Source organism: Anguilla rostrata, chromosome 8, assembly GCF_018555375.3.
Source record: "Anguilla rostrata isolate EN2019 chromosome 8, ASM1855537v3, whole genome shotgun sequence".
Taxonomy (NCBI): domain Eukaryota; kingdom Metazoa; phylum Chordata; class Actinopteri; order Anguilliformes; family Anguillidae; genus Anguilla; species Anguilla rostrata.
In genome coordinates, this window is record NC_057940.1 from 14,740,775 (window position 1) to 14,764,959 (window position 24,185).

Sequence of the window (24,185 nt, forward strand, 5' to 3'; positions counted from 1 at the left end):
GATATTTCGTACATGAATAAGGTTATCGCCACCTATCGGAGTGGAGGTACTACGCGGTAGCTTAATTAATCGAGGAAAAAATAAGTCCGAAATAAATCGCATTTTTAGTAATTCTCCACAGTGCAGACTAACGATGACACATTGCATTATCCAACCTACACAGAGTTTCGATGAAAATGGATACAAAATATCTGTTATTTCCTCTGACATACAAACTTTGATATTCGGAAATGCATGATTTCGAGTACAATATAGCCAACATTCACATACTTAAAAGAAAAAACGGTTAATTGCCGTTCAATACACATAGGAACTTGAATCGATGGACGATTAGGGGCACGATCCTTCATTGTTAAATATAAATGCAAGTCAAAACTTTAAATGAAATTTTTTTTTTATTGTACAACTGAAACAACAGTGATAAATCACATTTCACACACATTTCCATCTTTAATATAAAGCATTAAGTACAGCCAGAAAATACAATTTTTGAGAATCACATAGAACATAATGCATTCAATTTGAAAAAGAGTAATGAAAAAACCCCATATTTGTGATTTCAACATCATCTTAAATTAATGAGTAGGAATCGAAGTTGTCTCCGGTTATAACGTAACAGTGGAGGGTAATACAATCTGCAAAGCCTGCATCCCTGAAAATTCTGGAGATTGCATCAGGCTTTTTGATTTCAGTCTGCCTTTTATGTCATTTAAATGATTTCAATGAACAAATTCACCCCCTTTGGCCCTAAAAGATCAGGTTCTCAGCCTTTTGGCTAAGATCAAGTGCAATGTCCTGTACTACACAGTGATCCTATAGTAAGCTGGCCTTGAGAAGGGGAGGACACGACACTACACTGATCTTGTCTGTATCACCTGCTGAGAAGTGGATGTTATTGACAAGATTGGTTTAATTGAATGGTATTTGAATTGACTGAATTGGTTTGGATTCAGCTGACTGGGTTGATTTGGCTTGGACTGGATTTTGGAGTTGGTTTAAAGGACTGGAATAAAGGACTGGAATTTAGTGGGGTAAAAAAGGTTAAGCTTCAACGTCCGTCAAATAGCTACACTGGCTATGCATTCAAACACTCACAGCGGATACAGAGGCTGCAACAGGGGCCTCTGGTTTACAGGGGAATGCATAGCTGCCAGGGGCCACATTTGCAACCATGGGGCCAACTGGTTTATGGGGCCACCTTAGAGGTTACTAAGGTGCACAGGGCTAAAGATTAGAGGGCGTCCAGGTGAAGAAGTCCACCTCTCTCAGCTCCTCAGGAAGGTAGTCCTGCTCCACCGCCTCGCTGAAGGCGGGGTTGTACTTGTACCCCTTGGCGTAGCCCAGGTTCTTCATAAGCTTGGTGGGGGCGTTGCGGAGGTGGAGGGGTACGGGGGGCAGGGGCCCTCGCTGGTTTCTCAGGCAGGCCTTCACGTTGGTGTACGCCTTGTACACCTCCACTGATTTGGGGGCCCGGGCCAGATAGATCACACACTGTGCAAGGATCACCTGCAGAGTCAATGAGAGGGGAGAGAGAGAAGGACAGAGGAAGGGCTCTGAGAAAAGTATATTATCATTTTTTTATATAGAGTGACTTACACAGCTTACACTGTCCCAGCTGGGAATCAAATCTACAACCTTGGAGATCAAGCCCAGTTCCCTACCCATTATGCTACACTGCTGCACCTAGACAAATGGTAAATGGACTGCATATATAAGAATATAATTCTGGCCAGGTTTTGTGCAGGAAAAGACGGAAGAAGCTACGATGGTCACAGCTGGTCCTCAAACGCTGACCAGCGTCCCAGTGCTCTGGGTGGCCGCTGCCTGAACTCACCTCACACTCCGGCATGCCAATGAAGTGGCAGGCCTGGAACGCGGCCACGGCCTGGGGAAGAGCGGCGGGATCAGCCAGGCCTAGGTAAGAGACACAGGAAATGTGGGAACGCTGTAACACACGCTACGAGATCCATCTCTGAACAGGAAGCGATGGGAGATCACAAGCTGATCTCAGACATGTACCGCAGACTCATACAGGAGTCATTTACTGAACTACTTTTCTGCACTGACAACCACCACTTTCTTCCAAGTGAACTGACAAGACCTCTATCCAGTCTATGCCCGTTAATACTCTTTGTAATTCATGTTTTGAGACCAAGTTTTAGAGAATGTTGTTTTTTTATGCAAACATTGATTTCAGAAACAATCAAAATCAAACCATAGAAAGTCTATGTTCTTTAAAACTGGCACTGAAAAATATGGTTGTGACACACATGGTACAACAACGAGGCCAGAGTACAGCACTGCATAGCCTAAATGAGCAAACGTCCCACCACTGACCCACCCATCCTCAGTGTTACTCATCTATATCCTCCTTACGCTATACACTCCCACCAATTTCACAAACCCAAATTCCCACTAGTGACACACAGCCTACCAATTTCACTCAAACCCCCCACTGGTGGCACACCCCCCCCCCATGTCACTCACCCACATCCTCGCTTGCAAACCGGACCAACCTCCGGGCCACGTAGAGTGGATCCTCTCCCCCCTCCAGCATTCGGCCCAGCCAGTAGAGGGCAGCGTTAGCATGGGAGCCCCTCATGGATTTGTGTAGGGCGGAGATGCAGTTATAGTGCTCCTCACCTTTACTCGAGAGGGGAAGGAGGGGGAAGAGTTGGTTTGTTACAACAACTCCGGTTGCCAGTCATCACCCCTAAAAATCCACCATTCATCAGTCACCTCCCAGGCCTGTTTAATTGGCCAGAAAAATAAGCAGGAGCGGGCAGGGCGGAGGCCTAGGAACAGTAAAGCTCGTCCTGCTGTTATGTAAGGGGCTACAGTGGTGTGCGCTAGCGTGACCTGCGGTCAGAATGCCTCTGTCTGAGCGTCGCTCCTCAGGCCTCAGAGCCAGCTGTAGAGCAGAATGACACTGAATTTACATGGCAACCTTCCAACTGACACAACTAAAGCCTGTAATAATGATAACGATAATAATAATAATAATAATAGCTTTACATCTTAATGTGTAGCCTTTACTAAGGTCCCCAGTTCTTTTTGCAGACTCTCCTTTATTAAACATTGCTTTGATGGAGGCCCTTGCGTGAGAGAGCTCCATTACAGAAGGCCTTGTCGCTCTCTCTCCTAATCTCCATGTATTACTCAGGGCTCAGCCGCGCCCTCATGTAGTCCCCAAGTGCCAACACAGCATGGGGCGCTCGCATTCCAGTTTCCGACAGCCGCTCCCAGGAGCTCTGAACACAAGAACCCAACTCAAATAATAGGGGTTTCCCTGGGGATTGGTGAAGAGGCTTTCGTCCTGGGTCACCTCTTGACAACCCTGACAGCTGCCCCCTCCCCCCTTAGGGCCCTGGCACTGGAGCCAGGCAGTCTGTGGGTTTACTGTGTGTGTCACTGTCATCAGCCGGCCCCTTCAGACTGTACACCACGGCTGGGCCTCTGCCCAATTTTGGTGGTGATCCCAGGATGACCAAGAGTAGGAACTGAGAGGGTCCTGGACCCACACCCCACCCAAAAAACCATCATCCCCATTCAGGCTCCCGTTGCTGCATGTTTTTAAACTACTCCACTGCTTTAGAGCCTGTGAGCTCAAACAGCTGCTTAGCATCCCCAAAACTGCCTGCCGTACATGGGCTTCTGAAAGGCCAGGGGAATTTCCATGTTATGCAATCAAAGATAAACAGGACAGCGCTATATTGAGAAAGCCATGTTGAGAATTTTGCCAGGCTACCATTCCTTTTCATTGCAGAGATTGTGATCAAGGGGCATTTTATTGGCCACAGCAAGACCCACGGTTTGATGGCTCTTCAAAAATATGCTTTCTCCTACAGCACAGTGTCCCCATCATTGTGCTGGAGCACTGGACTTCTGATTGGTCCAAAAAGAGAGCCTGTCATCCAATTGTTCCTGCCAACCCACACAATTTCCAACAGCAGCTAAGATTTCTCCAGAGGTCTGTCAAAGTACTAGCCAAGCGAAACCCAGCCTAGCTTCTACCAACAGGCAGGCGATCATCATAATACGGTCAGGCTGCTGGCTGAATTACTTATAAAATGAGGCGAGCCCATCTACCCTGTTGTACAAAAATCAACCCACCAGCTGAGCTCACCTGCCCTGTCACAGAGGATCAGCCAATGCAGTGAGCTCACCTGCTTTATCATAAAGGATGTGGGACCTCTGAAGCCCCTCTTTGATATGGTCCTCCTGTACCAGGACGTCCTGACTGGTGCCACCGGGTTTGGTCTGCCCCAGCCTGGCAGCACTGATCCGGGCCTGTACCGCCAACTGGAGCCCGTTTAGCCCAGTGCGGGCATCTCCATCGCACAGATAGGCGATGGTGTCCAGGGCCTTCTGCTCGATTAACACCCTCAGCCTGTGAAACAGCAACAGTAGACACCTTTCGTAAAAAACTGGGTAAATTTAGTATCAGTGAGTGCAACGCAGCATTGAAACCCGCTTAGTGAAAAAAAATGACATTGCCTTATGTACCAAATCATTCCAGAAAAAATTCAGCTTAATGCTTCAGCGAAAACCACAATCTGAATGGATGCAAGGAATCTCAGAGTTTTCTAGTAACCTTCTGAAGAATATTTGGCTAAATTAGAAAGAGATAAAATAATTTTTTAAAAAAAGCTTGAGAACGATAAAGACAAAGTTATCGTGGACCTTGGGGGAAAAAAAACACAACCTGAATGGGTAGAAAGAGAGAGGAGTAGAGTATTGGACTTTGGATCAGATTTACCAGAAACATCCATGGCTTATAACTGAGTTTTGTTGTATCCATGGTGTATGACTGGCACGATAGCAAATATGAACACAGTCAACGCCCAACCTCCGATAAAGTGACACATGGCAAAGGACCTAAGAGGTAAACAACCCACCCCGACAGAAAACAACTTGCAAGCGTTTTCGAAGTGAAACTCAATACGGAGATTAAACACTAGCCATGTAAATTCCCTCACGTTACTTGTGAAGCTGAGATTCTTAGCGACCACACAGAAAGCACTTTGAGGCATGTGCGTGTGTATGTGTGCCTGTGTGTGTGTGTGTGTGTGTCTGCGTGCATGTGTGTATGTATGTGCACAAGAGAGAGAACATATTCCTATCCCAGGCAGCAAGTCTAAGAGCTGCAGTGATCACTGTTCTCCGATGTCCCCCACCAACCCCAAAAACTGTCCCCTCTTCCGGCCACTAATTGTCCTGGTTGGTAAAGTGCACCCACACACTTGTGGGATAATGGCAGTGTGTTGTAGTGGTTATTGAACTTTGAATCTTGTGAGGAGCACTGCAGATGCCTCTCGCCCAATGCACCCCCCCGCGACCCTGCTCACGGTAAGCGGGTATATATAATGGATGGAATGGACAACCCTGGAATGGACAACTCAAGCCCTCCTCCCCAGAGGATGTGCTTTTAGGTGAAGGGGAGGTAGGGATGATTTGGCTCAACCACCATCAGTACCATCCCCCTGGGTGATGAGCAGCATCCATTTTGAGACCAGAAGCTCAATGATGTTGTATTGTTGATGCTTCTCTGCGTATGGCCTACGTAGTGAGGTGCTAATCACAACACAGCAGCAAGCAACTCATAAAACCAGCATAACAGCACAAGGTTTTAGTTTCTGGAAGCATCAGAAGCTACATTAATGTGGTACTACATACAAAGTCTATCAGTTTTCCAGCTTGTATATGCAGGTCTTGGGAGCATTGTGTATTACGTCATCTTCTACACAGCAACTCTGGCCAGAGCTAAAAAAAACATATCCAAAAAGAAGCAGACGGTCAACTTTTTTTCTTGGACTCAAGGCTTGACACGTGACTGTTGCATTTAAATCAAATGATTCTTCTCACAATTTCACAGGTCAACGGATTTTCGTAAACAAAACAACCACTTGAAATCTCTGCAATAAAAGATGACCCCAAAGACAAGACTATGCTGGTGGATCTACGTAGAAACCTCAGGGAATCGCATAACTTTATATACACAAGCATAAGGACGGCTGGTGAGGACATTTGAGATGTCCTTCAGCAAATGAGAGGCCTAGGAAACTAGACTCACCACCCTGCTTGGCAAGGGTGAACTAACGTGCAGCCAAATTCCCATCATCTTTTATAAACCATCCATTAAGATCAGCTTACTGCTGACAAGTGACAGCCCTTAAAATCTCATAGGTCAACAAGGGACTGCAAGAACCCCACACTGGCTGACGCAGGTTAGAAAATCTGGCACGTTTTCCCCCATTATTCTCTGTCATACAGAGACAGGGGGCTCTAGCCCCACGAGGAGTGAATTCAGGAGACAATTCTACAATATTCTAGTGAATCCGCATAATTGGGGTAGGGGCAAGTGATGTGACCATTTTATATCGTATCCAGTTAAATTTCAGCTGCGATGCACATTTTCAAGCATATTGTGGAGAATGACCTTCAAACCTTTTTTAAAAGCTACTCCAGCATGCTAATCAGCATTGCTTACTTTGAAAAGCATTGATCAGTTGGAATAATATTTCAATCAATGGTGACAGATTCTGACGCCATGCTGAAGTAGAATTGCAGCAACAAGGCACAGTACTGTCCTATTTTCCTCAATTTTGTATTTTGTCACCTACGGTTGCTCTACATATCACAGCATTGGTTTGACAATTTACTAATTGTGCAGAAAAAAGTCCTTGGTAAACATGATTTCAAGGTATCAACGAGTAACAGAGATGCACTCCTAAAACAAAAAAAAACTATGAAAAACCTATGTTTTTTAACACTAAATATTGTAACATGTTTGACCAGAATGTTGATTGGAGGGGAACGGAAAATTAAAATTGCTTTCCAGAAAGTGGAGGGAAAAAAGCTTTGCAGTGAAAATGTCTGGAATACGTACTTCAAGACATGCTCAGGTGGTTATTGAGAATTGACTAAATTGATGAAAAAGGGAATTTTGATTTCACTGTGACCAGTATTTAACGACAGATATCAGGGATCACAGTTAGAACCTGACCGCTTGAATAGTCAACCATAAGGATGCTTAGTTGCAAGCCTTCAGAATGCGAAGGCTTGCAACTTAGCATTTTCAGTTTGGCATGTAAACTCAGCCCTTGGCACACTTCAGCACCCCGACCCACACTGTTTAAGCCAGCATTCTCCATGAAAACAACGATGGCCCTCTCCAAAACTCAATCATCCAAATGCACCCTGTTCACAAGGGCGATATGAACATTACTGCTGCCAGTGAATAACTGACTCTCTTTACTGCAGAAGTGCGCACACACACACACGACAAAAAAACAGATGGCAAAAACCAGAATATACTATACTAAAGTTTATACATTTATCATATGAAAAAAGCAAGTCCTACAGAAATATTTGCTCTACCTGGGATGTAATGTGGACACCAATGTTTGTCCTGTAGAGGAAGTCCACTACAAAAAAATAATCAAGAATGAATAATGGACTACAGGTTATTACCCAGTGTGCACAGCTATAAATTTATATGAAGCCACTGCCTACACATGCTTAGCATGCGTGATTCATTGCAATGGTAAGTACACAAACCTGAACTGGTAATGTGCTGCCTGCATTCCTATATGTGTCCTCTAGCTGCTATTGCAATTTAAGAAGTATAGAAAGAATGCCTTAACAGAGAAGAGCACATGGAACCAGCGGGGCCGAAATCCCCTCCCACCAATCAGCGTCAAGGAATTCCTGGCGGCCGGCTCATCCGGATGACACATGGCGCTCTGAAATTCCACGCCCTCCTTGATAACGGGGTCTTTCCCGGAGCACTCACTCAGATCCGCTCGCGCGCTCCGCAGAGTCCCCGTCGCCCCCGACGACCGGCGCTCCCCGCACCCGCAGCCCGAGCGCGGCGGCGGCCCGTCGCAGGATCGCGCCCATCGCCTCCACGCTCAGCTTCTCCAGCACCAGCACCCGGCAGCGGCTCAGCAGCGCCGCGTTCACCTGGAACGAGGGGTTCTCCGTGGTCGCCCCGATCAGCGTCACCGTCCCGCACTCCACGTGGGGGAGGAAGGTGTCCTGCGGGGAGGGACATGGGAGGCAAAGTCAAAAAATCCCTGAATATCCAGAACGCGTCCGAAAACCAACGGTGAGTCCGCCTTCCACCTCGCATGCCTTATTTAGCTCTACGTTACTCTCTGAACTTGTACCTGTGAAACAGTGGTCACTGCACTCCGATCTATGACAATGCTGACAATATAACATACTGGCAACGCAATGATGATGTAATAATGCCAATATAATATGATACTACATGCCTAGACTCCGGTTCCCTATTTGTGATTAATACATCAGTGCAATCACCGTAATCCAACCATCGGTTGAGGAAATGAACCATGCGTTTAAATTTCAATGTTAAATGATGCCCTTGCTGCACCAAAAACAAGAGGAGCCCCTGAAAGTACTGTAGAGCCACGGGACTAAAGAGAGTGGGGGGTTTGGATTGAGTACTGCTTCAGCAGGTTAATCTGCGTTTATTTTGAGATCGGCACTTTCACAAACACTAAGGCGCAGCGGACAGATGGCTTAAGTTCTCTGCATTACGGCAACGGGCACTCCGATATACACAAAGCTGTTGCCATGTACACACACAAACACATACAAACAAGCACACACAAAAAACACACACAAACACACACACACAAGCACACGCAAACAAACACACACACAAACACAAACACACACACCCATACACACTCACACACAGACTCTCACACAGTGAGGCTGTTCTTATTCTGCAGAGGGATTTGCAGTGATCATTCCGTTTGTGTTAAAATGGTGAGAAGTGTCAGCCCCAGCAGCCTACTAAGTGCCTGAGAGTGAGCGGTGGGCAGAGGTGCCAGTCTGCATAGCAGCATTAGTTAAGTTGACATTGGTGTTAAAAACAACAATAATAAAACCCAAGGGGTAAAGAAGGGTACAGAGGCAGCATGGTGTCTAGTTGCTTTTCCCCTGGAAAACCCAGCATTTGCTGGCAGCCAAAGTCCAAGCTGCTGTCCCAAAATGGGCAGACAGAGAGTTTGCTGTGATGTCACGTGGCACACCTCGGTTTGGAGGGGCAATCTAATGGAAAATTTACTGTGTAGTGGGACGGTCAGCTTATGCCCTTGATACATGCGCTCCCAAAGGGGCCCATATCAAACACTAATCTTCATGCACTGGTCATGTGTTCAGAGCCCATTTCATGGTGGCTTCAGGATTCAGTGTAATAATTACGACCACACCGTTACCACCTACGAGCAATGCATCAAACACATTTATATCTCATGATAACTTACAACACAAACATCCTCACAGCACTGTTTCATATGGTCAAAATAACAGCAGAGTCGTCAGTTGGGGGAGATGCTGCAATCATTATTACCCTCTTAAAGCACAAATACCAAAGATCTGTTCTGACCGGAGTACTGGCATGCACTTTTTCAGTTTAAAAGAAACCATCCTTTCTATGAAATATAAAAGCTGGAGCAGTGGAAAGTGCACATTTGCTCATTTTAAGAAAGACAAACTTTTTTTCCTGTGAAAAAGACCAATCCTCATTGGCACACCTGCTGGCTCTTGTTGAAGCGGTGGATCTCATCGATGAAGAGGATGGTCTTCCTCCTGCAGAGCCGTAGTTCATTCTGGGCCTGCTTGATGACTTCTCGCACCTCATTAGTGGAGGTGCTGGTGGCGGAGAGCTTGACGAAGCGAGCGGTACCGCTCTTCTTGCTGCTGCTGGCGATGATGTGGGCCAGGGTGGTCTGGGGGTGGGCACAGAGAGGAGAGATTAAACCTACATCTACACACACAGTCTTCTGCATGTCAGCATGAACTGTTTCACTGTGTGTGTGCACTGCACATTTACCTGCCTTGAGTTTTGCATCAGCAGTTTACTGGACCAAAACCCCTGAGACACAGGCACCCCGTTCACTGTGGTGATTTGACAGCATCCCTGCCCTCACATTGATGGGAGGAAGTAACTATCTCATGGCTTTTCAGGATGGCAGGAATAATGTTCTGAAATTAGCGGCTTCTCTAAAACCTCTCTAGAGTTACTCAGAAGACCTTCCCTCTCCAGGATGGAGTTAGCACTGCCGTGGTTTAGTCAGGGCAGGAAATGGTGAGGGGGTGGATGTGGGGGGAAGGCGCGAGGTAGTAAATAAGGACTTCAGGTAATGAATTTATATTCACTTCAAGTTAAATTCCTTGTTTTTGAGTCTAGTATGAATTCAGGAATCTAGAATACTCTCTGCAGGATTCACTGCATTTACCCAATGGCTTGCCAGAACAGACTGCTGACACCCCAAAAAAAATCTTTCAAAAAGAAGAGTTCCTCTGCTGGAAAATCTTTTTTTTACTTTTCACTTTTATCAGCAACTACCCTGCCTGGTTCGGAAAGCACTAATTAGCACTGGCTAACTCCTGAAGACAGTTCCCAGCCAATACAGTCTTAGAAGCATACTCATAAGAACCTATAAACAAGCAAAATAGTTATGATGAAACCTGATGCCTTCAGAAAGGGCAGCGAGTCATGTTTTGACGGCAATCGCTGTACGTGGAACTGTCTCAGCGACTTCATCACAACGCACAGTTTGCGGATGTATGCATCCATCTCTCAGTTGGTCAACATGGAGGTATGAAGGAGACTGAATCAGGGCTGGACATTGCTCCCATTTTATGACTATTTGCTCCTGAAAATCGATGTACGCTAACTCGAAAAATAATAAAGAAGCATATATATAGTAATTTGGATGTATTAGTGAGTTCCTAAATTTCGGAGCACAAGCACTCCTTGGAAAAAATGTTAGTGTACAGCCCTGTGCTGGCTCAATGCTAACATCTAGGGCATCTAGGCAATGTTTATTGGCAAACATATATTGGCAAAACCCCATGATGCTCACCTATGTGGTCTATTTGGAAGTTGAATATGTGTGCAGCATCAGATGACACTTTAATAGCAGCTTAAAAACGTGTTCTGAAAGTGGACTCTCATAGATTTAGGCTAAGTCCCACTACTACAATTCTATTCCTGCAGAACCTTTTTGAAATTATACACATATCTGTAAAAACAATATCAGCAAAACAGTAGGTATAGCATGTTCAACTGCTAAATGAGGCACATGTTTGAGTCACTTGATCAACATTTAGGCCTAATTCGTCATTTTGGCATGCAACATTGATTCGAACAACACTGGCTGTTGGTGGATGTAGGTTCACGCAGACAATTAATTCTCAAAGCACCCTGTCAAAAAATGACAGCTCATATATTGTAGGGGATATTCAAGGGGTGCCTTTCTTATTGTGGTTTTTGGCACCCTCATATTCCTCAATACCATTCCACTAAATGTGACAATATTTAAAAGTGAAATGGAAACAAATGGCCAGTGAATCTAAAAATAAGGTTCAATGGCCATTACCAAGCATATACAGGTAATCCTGGGTCTTACAACGAAGGTCCTGGGAGCACCAGAATACCAAACAGAGAGATTAGGGTTTATATTTGTTCCACTGCAAGTTCATGTGCTATTTCTGACTTAAGAGATGAGCCCATTGTGCCAAGAGCTATTTTTTCCAAAAGCAATCAGTGAAGCCTTTATGGGTAGTGTTTTATGGGTTTATAGTTTCACAACATAAAGCTCAATTGGATTCATTCCTGCCACTAAACCAGGGGTGTCAAATTGCAGTCCAGGAGGGCTGCAGTGCCTGCTGGTTTTTTGGGACGTTTCAGGGATTCATTTATGTCATTGATTGCCTAAAGAGTCTACATACGTCATTCCCAAGGCCATATTCAGCTTCCGATTGAACGGAAACCAAAAATACCGGCAGACATAGTGGCAATCCAGGACTGGAGTTTGACATCCCAGTCTCATTCATAGATCATCTTTACATCCAAACTACCCTGATTTGTCCACCCTGTATTTTTTGTGAAGACAGGTTTTCCAAATCTTCTCTCACAGAGCAAATGTTTCGGCCCCTGAACTGTCCGTCTGGTAAGTCAGACTCCTTGGAAAATATTTCAGATATTCCCAACATTAATTGGCCAGAACCTCGTCAGTTCTGAGTCACATGGGGATTTGTGCTAACGGGATTAGTCGAATCTGTACTGTAGCTAGCTAACCGGCTGGATGGAAAAAGAGGCTTATACATTATAGCCTACACTTTTCATCATATAATAAAACACACAAAATTGTGAATAGTAAGTCACAGCGGATGAGGGTGTTTGTCAAGGACATACAGAAATAATTTAAATAGAGATAAGAGAGGGAGACTTGGAAAATACCATTACAGTAGAGCTGCCATGTTCTGTCAATCACACACTCATAAAAGCCAGGCCAGACTTTGAACTCAATCGCAAAATATTATGAGCTGGTCTGCACTGTGAATCACCCTGGCATTTAGGCAGCCTCACTCTCCTGCCAGTAAATTTAAGAACCGTGAACTTTAACGTGACCACGGAACATGGACTTTTGGTCTGTGCCCTCTCCTTCCATTAACTGCAGTAACTAAACTCCTATCTGTAGCAATCAAAATGAAGTTAAAACAAAATGCTGTAACTGCTTCAAGGTCATTTAAATAAAGTTCTAGAATGTTCTATTGAAACTAAACCAAATTAAACAAGCAATTAGCCTCAATTTATCTTGTTTTACTATTTTTTTAATGCTTCCTCACCCTTTTTCTTCCCAAATTGGAGCGCCTAATCATGTCACTGCTCCCCACTGCAACAATAGCTATGGATTTGGTACAGTGTAGGCAAAATCGTTGTCTCCATTGAAACCAGCGATACCCAGCGCCACTCATCGGACTGGATACCAGGCCGTGGGGCTCATCCATGCACTTGAACAGTGCCTTAACAGGATGAGCCACTCAGCATGCACTAGATCCATTTCTTAGACTCCTATGGCATATGCAAGTTAGCCAATAGGGTACTCCCATCATGAATATGCTCCACTGAGTGTAATGTAATATCAAAGTGCATAATTCCAGATGTTCTCCGTTCAGGACAGACGACAGGGTGTAACACTCAAGCACACACAGTAGGCCTACAGAAGCACAAACTAATGCTGTAGGCTACTTGTGACAGCTGTATTTCACTCTGTCCCTTCATTTCTTAAAATTGAAACAAAATGGCTTTGGTTAAGTGTCACATTCTGGTAATCCTGAAAAATATTGAAGTATTAACTTAACAGGCCATTTAGCTAAGTTGTAGTTCATACTGCTGTTTTCTTCAGCAGTTATTTATATGATATCAAAAATATAACTGGATAACTTGATACAGCATGTGAATCTCATCACCCCCCTAATATAAAAATGAATTGGTTTTATATCTGCAAACTTAAAAGTAGGTTACATGTTACACCAGGTGCGAAATCGCTGATTCCCGCGTGTCAGCGTCTGTTTCTATTTCTGCTCGCGGTGTTCTGATCCACGCCAGCTCTGCGTCTGAGGAGCTCGCAGGGTCAGAGCCGGACAATACTCGCTAAACGAGCAATGAACGGAGAACCGTTCGGCATTATGTCCCATGTATGCAACAGTATCTTTAGCTTTTGGAATCATCGAACTATATAGAGATAAACTCTCACCGTCCATATAACGGCGCCCAGTGACACGCTGTTACAACCTCAGTTTTTTTAATTCAGAAAAAGATGGGCCCAATTCTTCCGGGAAAATGTTCTTCAAACCTAACTGAGACTTGATTTGTACATTTAACATTTGCATAAGTATGCAGGCTAGGCTAGACAGTATGCTATTTTGCCAAATAGCAAAATGCTGCAAGTTTCTTGCTAGCTAGCTAGCAGTTGTGTACCATTACAGACTTTCTTGGAACCCAACAACTGTAGGTTAGTTAGTATATTACTAACTACAAACGTTTTCACACCCCAAATCACACCACAGCCTACCTTTCCGCATCCAGGTGGTCCCCACAGAATCAGTGAAGGGATTTCCTGAGAGTCCAACAGCGATCGTATCAGAGTGCTCTCTCCCACAATTTTATTTTGTCCAAAATATTCTTCGAGAGTATTGGGTCGCATTAGTTCCGCTAAAGGCTTGCCACTATCTAACAGTGAGTGTGCAGGCAGACAGGTCGGGGTCAAGCCCGACATTGCAGTTCCATCATTCTTAACCCGGTGAGGGGACATACATTCCTTCTCCTCTAGAGCAGCGCGTTTGGCACCTATGCTGTTTGCAGAAGGGACGGTCTGCTTGCTGGAGAAAAACGTGCTACGTTCGCCCTGGTTCTGAGCTTTGTTCCTCTGAAACATAGTAAAAACCGAGGACGGCGCACCGCGATGCACTTTGCTTTCTGGGTTTGCTGTCCCCGCCGGGGCATCGCTGTTCTCTGACGCGTTAACACTTGAAATGCGGCATTTTTTGTGAGGTGGTCCGCTTTCGGAAGCGCTGTCTCCATCAGTACCTGATGTGGGAGACTTTGCATCGTTCAACAGGCAATTGTCCAAGTGAGCGTTGATTGCGTACGCTTCGAAATCACCTAAACATACAGGACACTGCACAGCATCAGCTTTGCCTGTTTCTTGCGCCATATTTCCCGCGAAGCTGTCGGGAATGTCGTATAATTTCTGCGACAAAAAAACCTCAAAACAACTACTAAATGAATAAAATTCAAAGCTATTATAATTTAACGCACAATACACAACAGTTTCGATGTCTGTACTAAATAATAAAACATAAATATTGTTGCAAAGTCAAAACCAAAAAGTCGACAACTGCACGGCATTGTGGGACACGTAGTCTGCGAGTGTCGCAGCGTCGTAGTTTGGCTAGTTGCAAAATCTAGCGAGCCAACAATAAGAACTAGTGAGAGCACAAGTAGTAGGCCTAAGTAAAAGAGAGGGCCAGATTAATTTTTAATTTTTTTAAATAGTAGGCTAACTGAATGAGGTACTGAGTACATCTTGAACTGAATGATTTCCTGAATAACAAAAAGATAAACAGACAAGAATTTGTGATCTGCTTTCTCACGCACATGGTTCTCACACATACTTGTAGGTTTTGGGGAGACATGTCTCCAATATTTCCATTTTAATTAATTGCTCAAATTAGACCAACAATTGTGAGACTTCATGTTTAACTATGCCAGACTAGGTAGTTTTAATGAAACCTGTAACTATGTTCTAACCTCTCAAATGTTTAAATGAAATATACTAAGCAGCCAGCTCAGCGTACATTGCTTAAATTCTAAACAATATTCATTTGCACAGCTTGGTATTTCCTGAAACAATTCTAGTTACAGTATGCAGTACTCAGTAGGCACAATGGCAACACCCCATATGGAAACTGAATTCATGGACATAGGCTTTGGATTTTCATTTCTGCACTTCAGCTACTTCATAATCAAAAAATATGTTATGAGCAGGTAGATCACGGGCCTGTGTTCAAGTATTATTTGTTTTTGTGTTTGTATTATTTCAGTTCAGATAAGAAGCCAGTTTGCGAGAGAAGGTCAGAGGTCACCCCACTGAAGAGGGCAGAGAGCAGCCAGGAAGAGCGGGAGCAGGGCCCTGTCTCTCCCTCGGCCAAGGTTGCGCGACTGAAGACTGTTCGCAGCCGTTCTGACAGCCAGCCCCTGACCAAGCTGGTGTTTTTCCACTGCCTGGAGAGGGTGGAGACCATGAAGAGCTTCTGGGAGCTGAAGCATATGAAAATGGAGAGATACTTTGCGCAGGTATGGAGAACCCTAGCTATTTTTTTTTCTGTGGATCACTGCTATGCTAATGTGGGGAAAGTTCACAGATTCACTTGGGTACCCTCCATACACCCTCTGTGGATAAAAAGAGCAGGGCTGCACAGCCCTGGCGCTGGAGGGCTGATCTGCATGCTGATTTTTGTTCCAACCACTTACCTTAGTTTTCTGACAACTCCATGACCTATGCTAGTTCACTCCTGTACTTCAGCACAGTAAAATCTTTAGGTTACTCCTGCAGTCTGTGGCTGGCGCTTATACAAATGTCTGATCAAGATGTGAATGAGATAATTAAATAATAAAGAGCTGAAGTTGGCACAAAATCCTGAAACGGATCAGACCTTGTTGTACACCCCTGATATAGAGGCTTCAGTGCATTGAAAGAGCAACCTGGAGTGATCATGGAGTAACGGAGGGCATCTGCTTCTGGATTTCATGCCAGCTTTGGGTCTGAATTATTTAATTAGCCCAATCATTTAGTAATTGATACCTTCGCTACATTTCTTGGTACATTCATGGATGACAGCTGTAGTCTGATCCTGCATCCCAACAGGAAACATCTTATTGTGGTTTAATCCAGTTAAACCAGCATAAGTGTATTCAGCTAATTGGATAATTTGGCCAGTATAATTGGTGACAACAAAAATCTACAGAGGCAACACACTGGCTCTACAGGAATGGAATTGCCCACCAGTTTTAGTGGATGGATAGTGGCATCTAGTGGACAAGTACCTTTAGAGCAGGATGTAATGACTGCAGGTCACCATTAGAGGAGTATCACTACACGATAAAAAGTATACAGAAAAATTGCAGAACCAAACATTTCTTTATAAATTGTATTGTGTTGTCCCATCCTGCTGCGGAAGTGTCAAATTCCATTCCAGACATGTACGCATGGCCTCTGAAGCATGTTCTGCTAGCCAATGTTTTAAATTTTTTATTGTTTTTCATAATGCAGTTACTGAGCTAAGCTACATAGAAACTGCATTGGAAGTCTAAACTTCGAACTCCTGGTACAGGCGGTCTACATGTACTTGATGAATCAGTCATACATTTAGTCTTTTTTAAGGCATTTTGATAAATGGTCTTATCCAGCGTGACTTATATACAAATAAAATTGAACTGAACTGAGTTACAATTGCATCTTACCTTTGATTTGAACATTCAACATGTGAGTTTCAAGCCCAGTTTCCTAACTATTGTACCATACTGCCACTCAAATGTACTTTACAATAGGACTGCCAGCTGCAGTTGGCACTGGAGTGGCAAGGAGTCGGTTCCCAACTGTGAGGCTCAGTCGTAAAAAATGAAAACATTTTCTCCCAAAAACTGTTAGAATTTTGATTTTGTATATGCTGCAAACAAGAGCTCAGGAAAATCTGCTACTGTGGTGCAAAACAGCTGTCCAGTGTGAATGGTGACCAGAATCAGTCATAACTGATTATTGCACTTCTTGGTCTGCGCTCTATGTGAGAGAGATTCTCTGTGAGAAAAAGCAAATCATTTCATGAATAAAATTTCACCTTATTTAAAAATAAAAAATAAATTTATTGCCAATATTACCCATTACAAAATATAATTTTTTACAAATTGAAGAATATGCACTTCAAGATGTCAAACTACCAATCAGTATTTGTTTAGTTTCACTGTGATGTGGGTTGTTCGTGGTATTGTTATTGACATTAGTTTATTTTGGTTCTGTCAAGGTCTCTGCAGTGGGTCTGTAAATAGCTCTTGATTTTGACCAGTAGTGGTCAGCTGCATGTGCCGGTAGGTTGGGAGGTATTCTATCATTCTGTCCCAGAGCTATTGCAAAGAGCCAGTGCCTGACACGTCCAAACTGTGTGTGTGGCTTTCAAGGAGACAAGGGAATTGACTAGATTTGTAGAAGTGTGCCCAGGAAATGAAGGTGCTTTTTTGGCTTACTTTTCATCCTACACATCTTATCCTCTATGTGAGAACTTTCCACATTTTGTATATTTTTTCCCAGAGTAAAGGTTATAAATATCATATATATTGTATTTTCATCACTGTATGGTTTTAAGGATGTTGGCCATATGTTTATATTTTCAGGTCAGGCATCTACAGTATTTGAAATATTTAGGACTCATTTGTGGTGTGGCACGTTTACTTTCAGCTTGCACTGTACTGGTTTGCAATTGGTCAGTTTTCATTCACTTTGCACTGTGCTGGTTTGCGATTGGCCATCTATTTTTTTTTTCTGTTGTTGTCGGGGTGATGATATATTTTGCGCGCTAATACTGAGAGCATTAAGTGCCTGTGCTATCATTGTCACTTGCTAATTTTCCTAGAAAAAAAAAAAAAACATTAAATATTCAAACAAAGACAGGTAGACAGTTATATTATACCAGAATAAATGATAATTTCACAAATTTGAGGACAGTAATTAAGCATTAAATCTCATAATTAATTTATCAATGAAGATAATTGGTTAGACCAGTAATTCACCTAACCTGGTTTCTTAGGACTGAATTGATTGCTAATTCTTTGGTGAATTAAAACTTGCCGACCCTCTGGCCCTGTAGTAGAACTGCTTGGCTAAGTGAAAGGGCCGTGGTATCTCTCTCACTCTCACTAAAGTTGTTCGGTGGGCTGGAGGAGTGGCTGTGTCAGACTCACACCAGGCCCCCCCCCATCTCACAACCGTCCCGCACCTGTCACCCTCCCGTCACAGGGACAGCCCGTCACTACTTATAGGACCCCAGACTGGCAGGTCGCGGGACGCTCCGCGTGACTGGCAGACCCTCTGAGGCTCTTGCTTGTTCAGATACCAGCGTGTAGGAAACCATCCAAAAACGCACCCCCTGCCCACACTCCCACCCCCACCCCCCCACCCCCCCAAATCACACACACATCCCGCCCGCTACGGCACACAGAGACCCACGCTGTCAGTGTGAGGGACCACAGAGTGACAGAGAGTCAGGTACAGGCCCTGGCCGTTGGACACAGACATGGAAAGCATTTTGTGGGGAAGAGGCATCTGGATCGTGAGCAGCATGTGCCTGGTAGCTTCTTACGTCTGGGGGAAACTGTGGAGTTTGCTCCGTTACAGGAGGAAGGGACAGCCCAGCGCACCGGCAGATACACAGGTACCACTTCCCACGCCTCGGACGTGCTCATATTCACGCTGACCTCCTCCTTTTCTTGAGGAGACGAACGTGGCTTTAGGACTGCTTATCGGTGTAGTGCTGTGCGCCCTGTCAGGTTATAACAAGGTCTCAATCTGTCTTTCAGCCACTCTCCAACCCAAGGTGACTGCTTTTAATGGATATGCACAGAAATTAGAATAATACAAATGTGCCTCTTAAATTGTCTGCTTAGATACATTAAAATATCTAGTACATATACTGTATATGTTTAAAATAATAAAACAGATCAAAGTAGACAAATCAAGAGGCACATTTGCATCATTCTGATTTTGGTACATCTACAATAAATACAATAACCACTGTTGTAGATATATGTTAACAGTATACCAGAAAATTATCTACATGCATTTTGTCATGCTCAGAATTTTTAACATTGGTTGACTTTTGGGTATAGAAGACTAATCAGAGAAGTAAGGATTAATATTTTTGTCTATTAACTGGTACAACCAATTTAAATTAAAGAAGAAAAAGTCACTATGATGCTCTTCTTCTATTCAAATTTTTTTAACTTTTCAAAAGATTTTTTTGCAGATGCTTGTTTCCATAGCAACTTACGCAGATTACATTATTTGACATACAATCCATTTATACAGCCAGATTTTTACTAAAGCAAATCAGGTTAAATACATTACTGAAAGGTGCAATATTAGTGTGCTCACCATTCACAGAACCTATTCAGCACACCATGGTGTTTTTTTTCCAGCGTTGGCATGTAACGATGTCTGATGCAATGACATAATGACAAGATACAAATTAAATGAGGAATGTGGTGGTTGTAAATTTTGGATTGCTTGGTTCAACTCTGATTCAGAAATAAACTAAACTAATTAATTATGAATGACGGACTACTTCACACTTTGTTGTGTTTGTGTTTTTGGTTTTTTCTTTTTTTAAGGGAATTTACTGGATTAAATCAAATCTTTTCCTCAAATGCTAACAATACATTGCATAACACCATCCTTTAATGTGCGTTTCAGCATATGTTTGCTTGATACTGTTCTGTTTAGTGAAAGGCTCTCTAATTTATTTTATTTTAGTTCTGTTGATTACCCCCAGATGGAGTTAATCAATGTGTGACTTGGTTCTGATATATCAGACAGCTATTTACATTCCCACAGCCAGTTTTATTGATGTGATGTGAAATATTTAAATATTTATGAGGTGACAGGGAAGACAGGAGCATTTTTTTCTCACCATTCTCCACCCCCCCTCCAAATATTAGCCACCCGGATTGGTCCACTCTGGGCTTGGGGGTGGGGGGTTATGTTAATGGGCTTGTAATTTAAAAAATTCTTATCATTCAGAAACACCAAAGAAAGCACTTGTGCCTTTCACTGTCCTTTGGTGTTCCACTGGTATTTTTGTTTGGCCAACTCAGCTGATGCAATATCTACTAGTAGTTTCTCTCCGTCACCCTCTGTTCTTATCTGCCCTTATCACGTGAGAGGACAAGGTTTTCTCCCTTTGCATCAACACAAAATAATAAGGGCAATATTCAAATAATTAAAAAGGATGTTTAAAGATTACTTTCCCAAAGAAAAAATAAACAAGTAAATTTAATCCAAGGGAAACCAAACAAAAACGGGCAGTTTGTTTGTGTGTTTTTAGCTTCGATCGACTTCCTGCTACATAATTTATGACTAGCATGGAGACCTGTATTTAAAAAAATAAAAAAATAAAAAAGTAAGAATTTCTCTATGTGTGGTAATAAACGTTCTGCTTTGCTTTGGAGTCCAAAAAGCAGGCACGGGTGGAACGGAGGATGACGGTTGTTAGACAGTCTTGATGAATGAGTGATTTGTCTCTGAGGAGAACAAGGACAGCACACTCTGAATGAGTTGCAATGTCTATTATTATAACATCAGTTGTCATGAGAAAGGAAAAATGCTCCCACCATCATTCCCGGAAATATCTGGACAAGGCTGTCTTTCACTCAGTCCTTGTACAGGTAACCAGTGTTCATAACCTTCCAGCAGGAAAGTTTTCCTTTACTATTTTTATTGACATTGTGTCAATGTCATTGATATTGACATTGTCAGCAATGGTTTTAGGGGAAACTTAATCGTTGATATGAAGCAGTAGTTTTAATTGAGTCCTTGTTTTATTTTTGACTTAGCCACAGGAATCCTGCCTGGCTGCCCTCTGTTGTCGTTGTCTTTGGGGATATCTCTCCAAGAATGCCCCCAAAATGTTTTCTTGTTTAAAGTACAGGCTCTGTGGAGCTATACGACGTGAGGTTCTGGAAACGATGGCTCCCATTTTGCAGAGTTCAACTCATGCTTCCGCACAATGAGTAAGAACAGAGTTAGTTAAAACAGAACTTGATGTACACTAAAAAAATATCTGTGAATTTTATGGTAAAAGGCAAAAGTAAAACATTGAAGGTGCAAAATTGTAAAGAGCAGAAATGTAAATAATTTTATGCTTAGCATATTGTTAGTGTTAAACATTAGCATACAACGTTAGCATTATATGATGAAGTGCCAGTATTTTACCACAGTTTGTACATGTCAACCATCATCAACTCAAGGGGCTCAGCACATGACACTTTCTTTCCCTTTATCTTGAAGTATTGTGAATGAGCTGTTATGGCTGAGAGGCCCCTTAATGAATTTGTGCAGTTTCTACAGAATGTATTTATTACTTTAGAGGGGCCCCTGGTTTTTACTTTTACGCCCCTCTATTACTGTGAAGGGTAGAGTGGCCCCTAAAAGTGTTTTACAGTACAGAGGCCCTATAATATATTTTTACAGTAAAAGATAGAGTGCCCCCTGAAAGCATTTTACAGTAGATAGGCCCTTGAATATATATGAACTCTAAATGGTAGAGTGTCCCCTGGAAGTGTTTCACATTCGAGAGGCCCTTGAATATATTTTTTCTGTAAAGGATAGAGTTTGTCCCTGACAGGGGTTTTATAAAAATAATTTGTGTAGGCTCTCAAAAATAATTTTTACTGTAATGGGGCCCCTCGTTGTTTTGTGGAGTAGAGTGGCCCCTGAAAGTGTGCTCACAATAGAGAGGTCCTTGAAAATGTCTCTTCTGTGAAGCGACCCCTGATTGTTTTGTACAAGCGAAAGGCCCTCAAGTGTTTTTACAGTTGAGGTCCTGGGGACTCCCTGCAACAGGCTCAACAAGCTGTTGGTCAAGCGGAATGCTGTTGGTCCAGTTGGTCCTGCTGCTTAAGCCCTGGGATTGCATTTGTGATGTAAGGAAGGCTTTAGTGCGTTTGTCCTTCACAGTGATAGTGTGTGTGTCAATCCAATATAGAAGTGTTATTCTATATAGTGATTGTCATTCTTGTTCTATGAGATTGTGCTTAGCCTCTCCTTCTGGAGGTTTCTACAGTCTGTTTCTATGATTTGATGATGCAGCTGTTTGACTTTTTTTGCATTGCTTGTGAGTTTGTGTAAACAATTTACAAACTTTTTTTTATTACAAACTTTTATTTAGTTTTTATTGAAATGTCCATTTTTCTACCTTATTATGATGGAGGGAGATATAAAGGAAAAACATATATTAGCAAAACAGTTTTTTTCCCCATCTTTGCCTCAGTGGGTGTGGTTTAATCAGGAGGCGCGTGTCACAGAGGTTGCCAGGCTTTAGGCTTTCTAACAGGCATCTGAACCGCAAACACTGTTAGTGAATTGTCATTGGGTGTGCTGACAGGGTATGTGCATGTTTGAACAGTTGGTGCTGTGTGGCACTATGATACAAGCCATTGACATTAAGCTCATAGCAGCTCAGGGACGGGGAAAGACAACCGATCCCTACTCCACCACAAAAACAACAGGGGCCCATTTTATAAATAGACTGTGTACATGCATGCAGACCCATCTACATTACACATAGGCGGGGGTTTTGAAGAACACAGGACTGACCTCGGGCAATTAGTCTTCAAGGGTGATTAAAGAACTTCTCAGTGAGAGCCTGGTTTTACAGTCTGTCAGCATGGCACTTTGTCAATATTTTAAGAGGGCAATAAGACTCCCAAATTCCCTTGTTTGCTAGTAAATTGAAGTCATTTTAAATATCCCTAGGAAGGAAAAGCAATTAAATTCAAGCCAGATGGCAGCAATTCCACAGGTCAAATTTAGGACTGTGCTTCTTCGTCTTGTCCATAACATTGGTTCTTAAAAATAAAAGCAATGATACTAAATAGAATCTGCCCTCTGGGTATCCTTACCCCAAGGATATTATGTTAGATACACCCTGCACTTCACAGAATAATACTGTAAGACAGAGGCATCACTTGGGGGGTGTGGGGGGTGCGGACCACACCATCAGAGGCGGGTGACACCGAAATGACTGGCAATACATTTTTTTGTGCAGTGTGTTGTGTAGCGACGAGTTGAAACAGCTAATTTTTCTGATGCAGTTTACTGCCAGTTGGTTTAATAAGCGGTATTAATGTGACGAGAAGCGCTTTGTCTATGTTTGACTGCATAACATGTAATTTCCCGCCAGCACCACCCGCAACCCCGGCCGACAACTTCCAACAGCAAGGGTCGACTACACCAGGTGTCACCAACCCTAGTGACGCCACTGCTGTAACACTCATCCTCTACCAAGAAGCGCTTTCTCTGAAGTAAATTGGAGGACTACCATACATAACTACGCTAGCTAATTTATATATCTAACCTAAATTTACACCCCAGAATAGCTAGATTAGCACATGCTGGTATCTACTGAGAAGAATGCTTTTGGTCTATTTTGCAACAGACAGTGATCTGTTAAATGGACTCACTAACTTCATTAAACATCTATGGTATCTAATGTGGGCGACATAGCTCAGGAGGTAAGAGCGGTTGTCTGGCAGTCGGAGGGTTGCCGGTTTGATCCCCCGTCCTGGGCGTGTCGAAGTGTCCCTGAGCAAGACACCTAACTCCTAATTGCTCCCAACAAGCTGATTGTTACCATGCATGGCATCCTTTCACCGTTGGTGTGTGAGTGTGTGTACGAATGGGTGAATGAGAGGCCTCAATTGTAAAGCGCTTTGGATAAAAGCGCTTTATAAATGCTGTTCATTTACCATCCGCCACACCACTCTTCCCCAATCCTCTAATCGGCTTCAAGAGTAGCTTCATGGTAGCGGAAGAATGGAGTGTTGTTATTCTGAAATGGTGGATGTGTCTTTCGCAAAAACCATTGCTTAGGGTAAGGATACCCATGGGGCTAAGATACCCTGAGGGCAAATTCCACAGCCAAAAAGTCCATCAAGTGTTTCAGTGTGAATCTTCAATGACCTCTGCTGGTCAAAGGAGAAATGTTCCAAAATGTTTGGTGAGGAGGAAAATTTTTCTGCCATATGCAAA

The 24,185-nt window shown here is 43.2% G+C and overlaps 2 protein-coding genes across 3 annotated transcripts in view; one reads left to right on the forward strand and one right to left on the reverse strand.

Moving 5' to 3' along the window:
- Nucleotides 1–376: 376 nt before the first annotated feature.
- Nucleotides 377–14,687, reverse strand: wrnip1 (WRN helicase interacting protein 1). The gene is made up of 7 exons (XM_064346621.1): nt 13,902–14,687; nt 9,570–9,764; nt 7,796–8,040; nt 4,167–4,390; nt 2,488–2,643; nt 1,835–1,914; nt 377–1,506 (listed from the first exon to the last, which is right to left on the reverse strand). Exons 1-7 carry the CDS (start codon nt 14,541–14,543, stop codon nt 1,225–1,227), a joined length of 1,824 nt encoding a protein of 607 aa, XP_064202691.1. The 5' UTR covers nt 14,544–14,687; the 3' UTR covers nt 377–1,224.
- Nucleotides 7,961–24,185, forward strand: part of mylk4a (myosin light chain kinase family, member 4a) — a 41,628-nt gene continuing 25,403 nt past the window's right edge. The window contains exons 1-2 of one of the 2 annotated variants that reach the window (XM_064346619.1): nt 7,961–8,110; nt 15,433–15,685. In XM_064346619.1, the coding sequence (XP_064202689.1) occupies nt 8,055–8,110; nt 15,433–15,685 (309 nt within the window). In that variant the 5' untranslated portion in view covers nt 7,961–8,054. Of the gene's footprint in view, nt 8,111–15,432; nt 15,686–18,580; nt 18,814–24,185 lie in introns of those variants that run through there. The other variant, XM_064346620.1, reaches the window with a different exon arrangement.

Bases quoted from the DNA above. Each gene is read 5' to 3' on its own strand.
- wrnip1 (XM_064346621.1), bottom strand. From the start codon at position 14,543: ATGGCGCAAGAAACAGGCAAAGCTGATGCTGTGCAGTGTCCTGTATGT. The intron at 4,391-7,795 runs GTGAGTGCTCCG...GCTGTTTCACAG, and splicing joins GAGCGCGCGAGCGGATCTGA to GCTGAGGGTGTTAATCGAGC. The intron at 1,915-2,487 runs GTGAGTGACATG...TCTCTTACCTAG, and splicing joins GTTTGCAAGCGAGGATGTGG to GCCTGGCTGATCCCGCCGCT.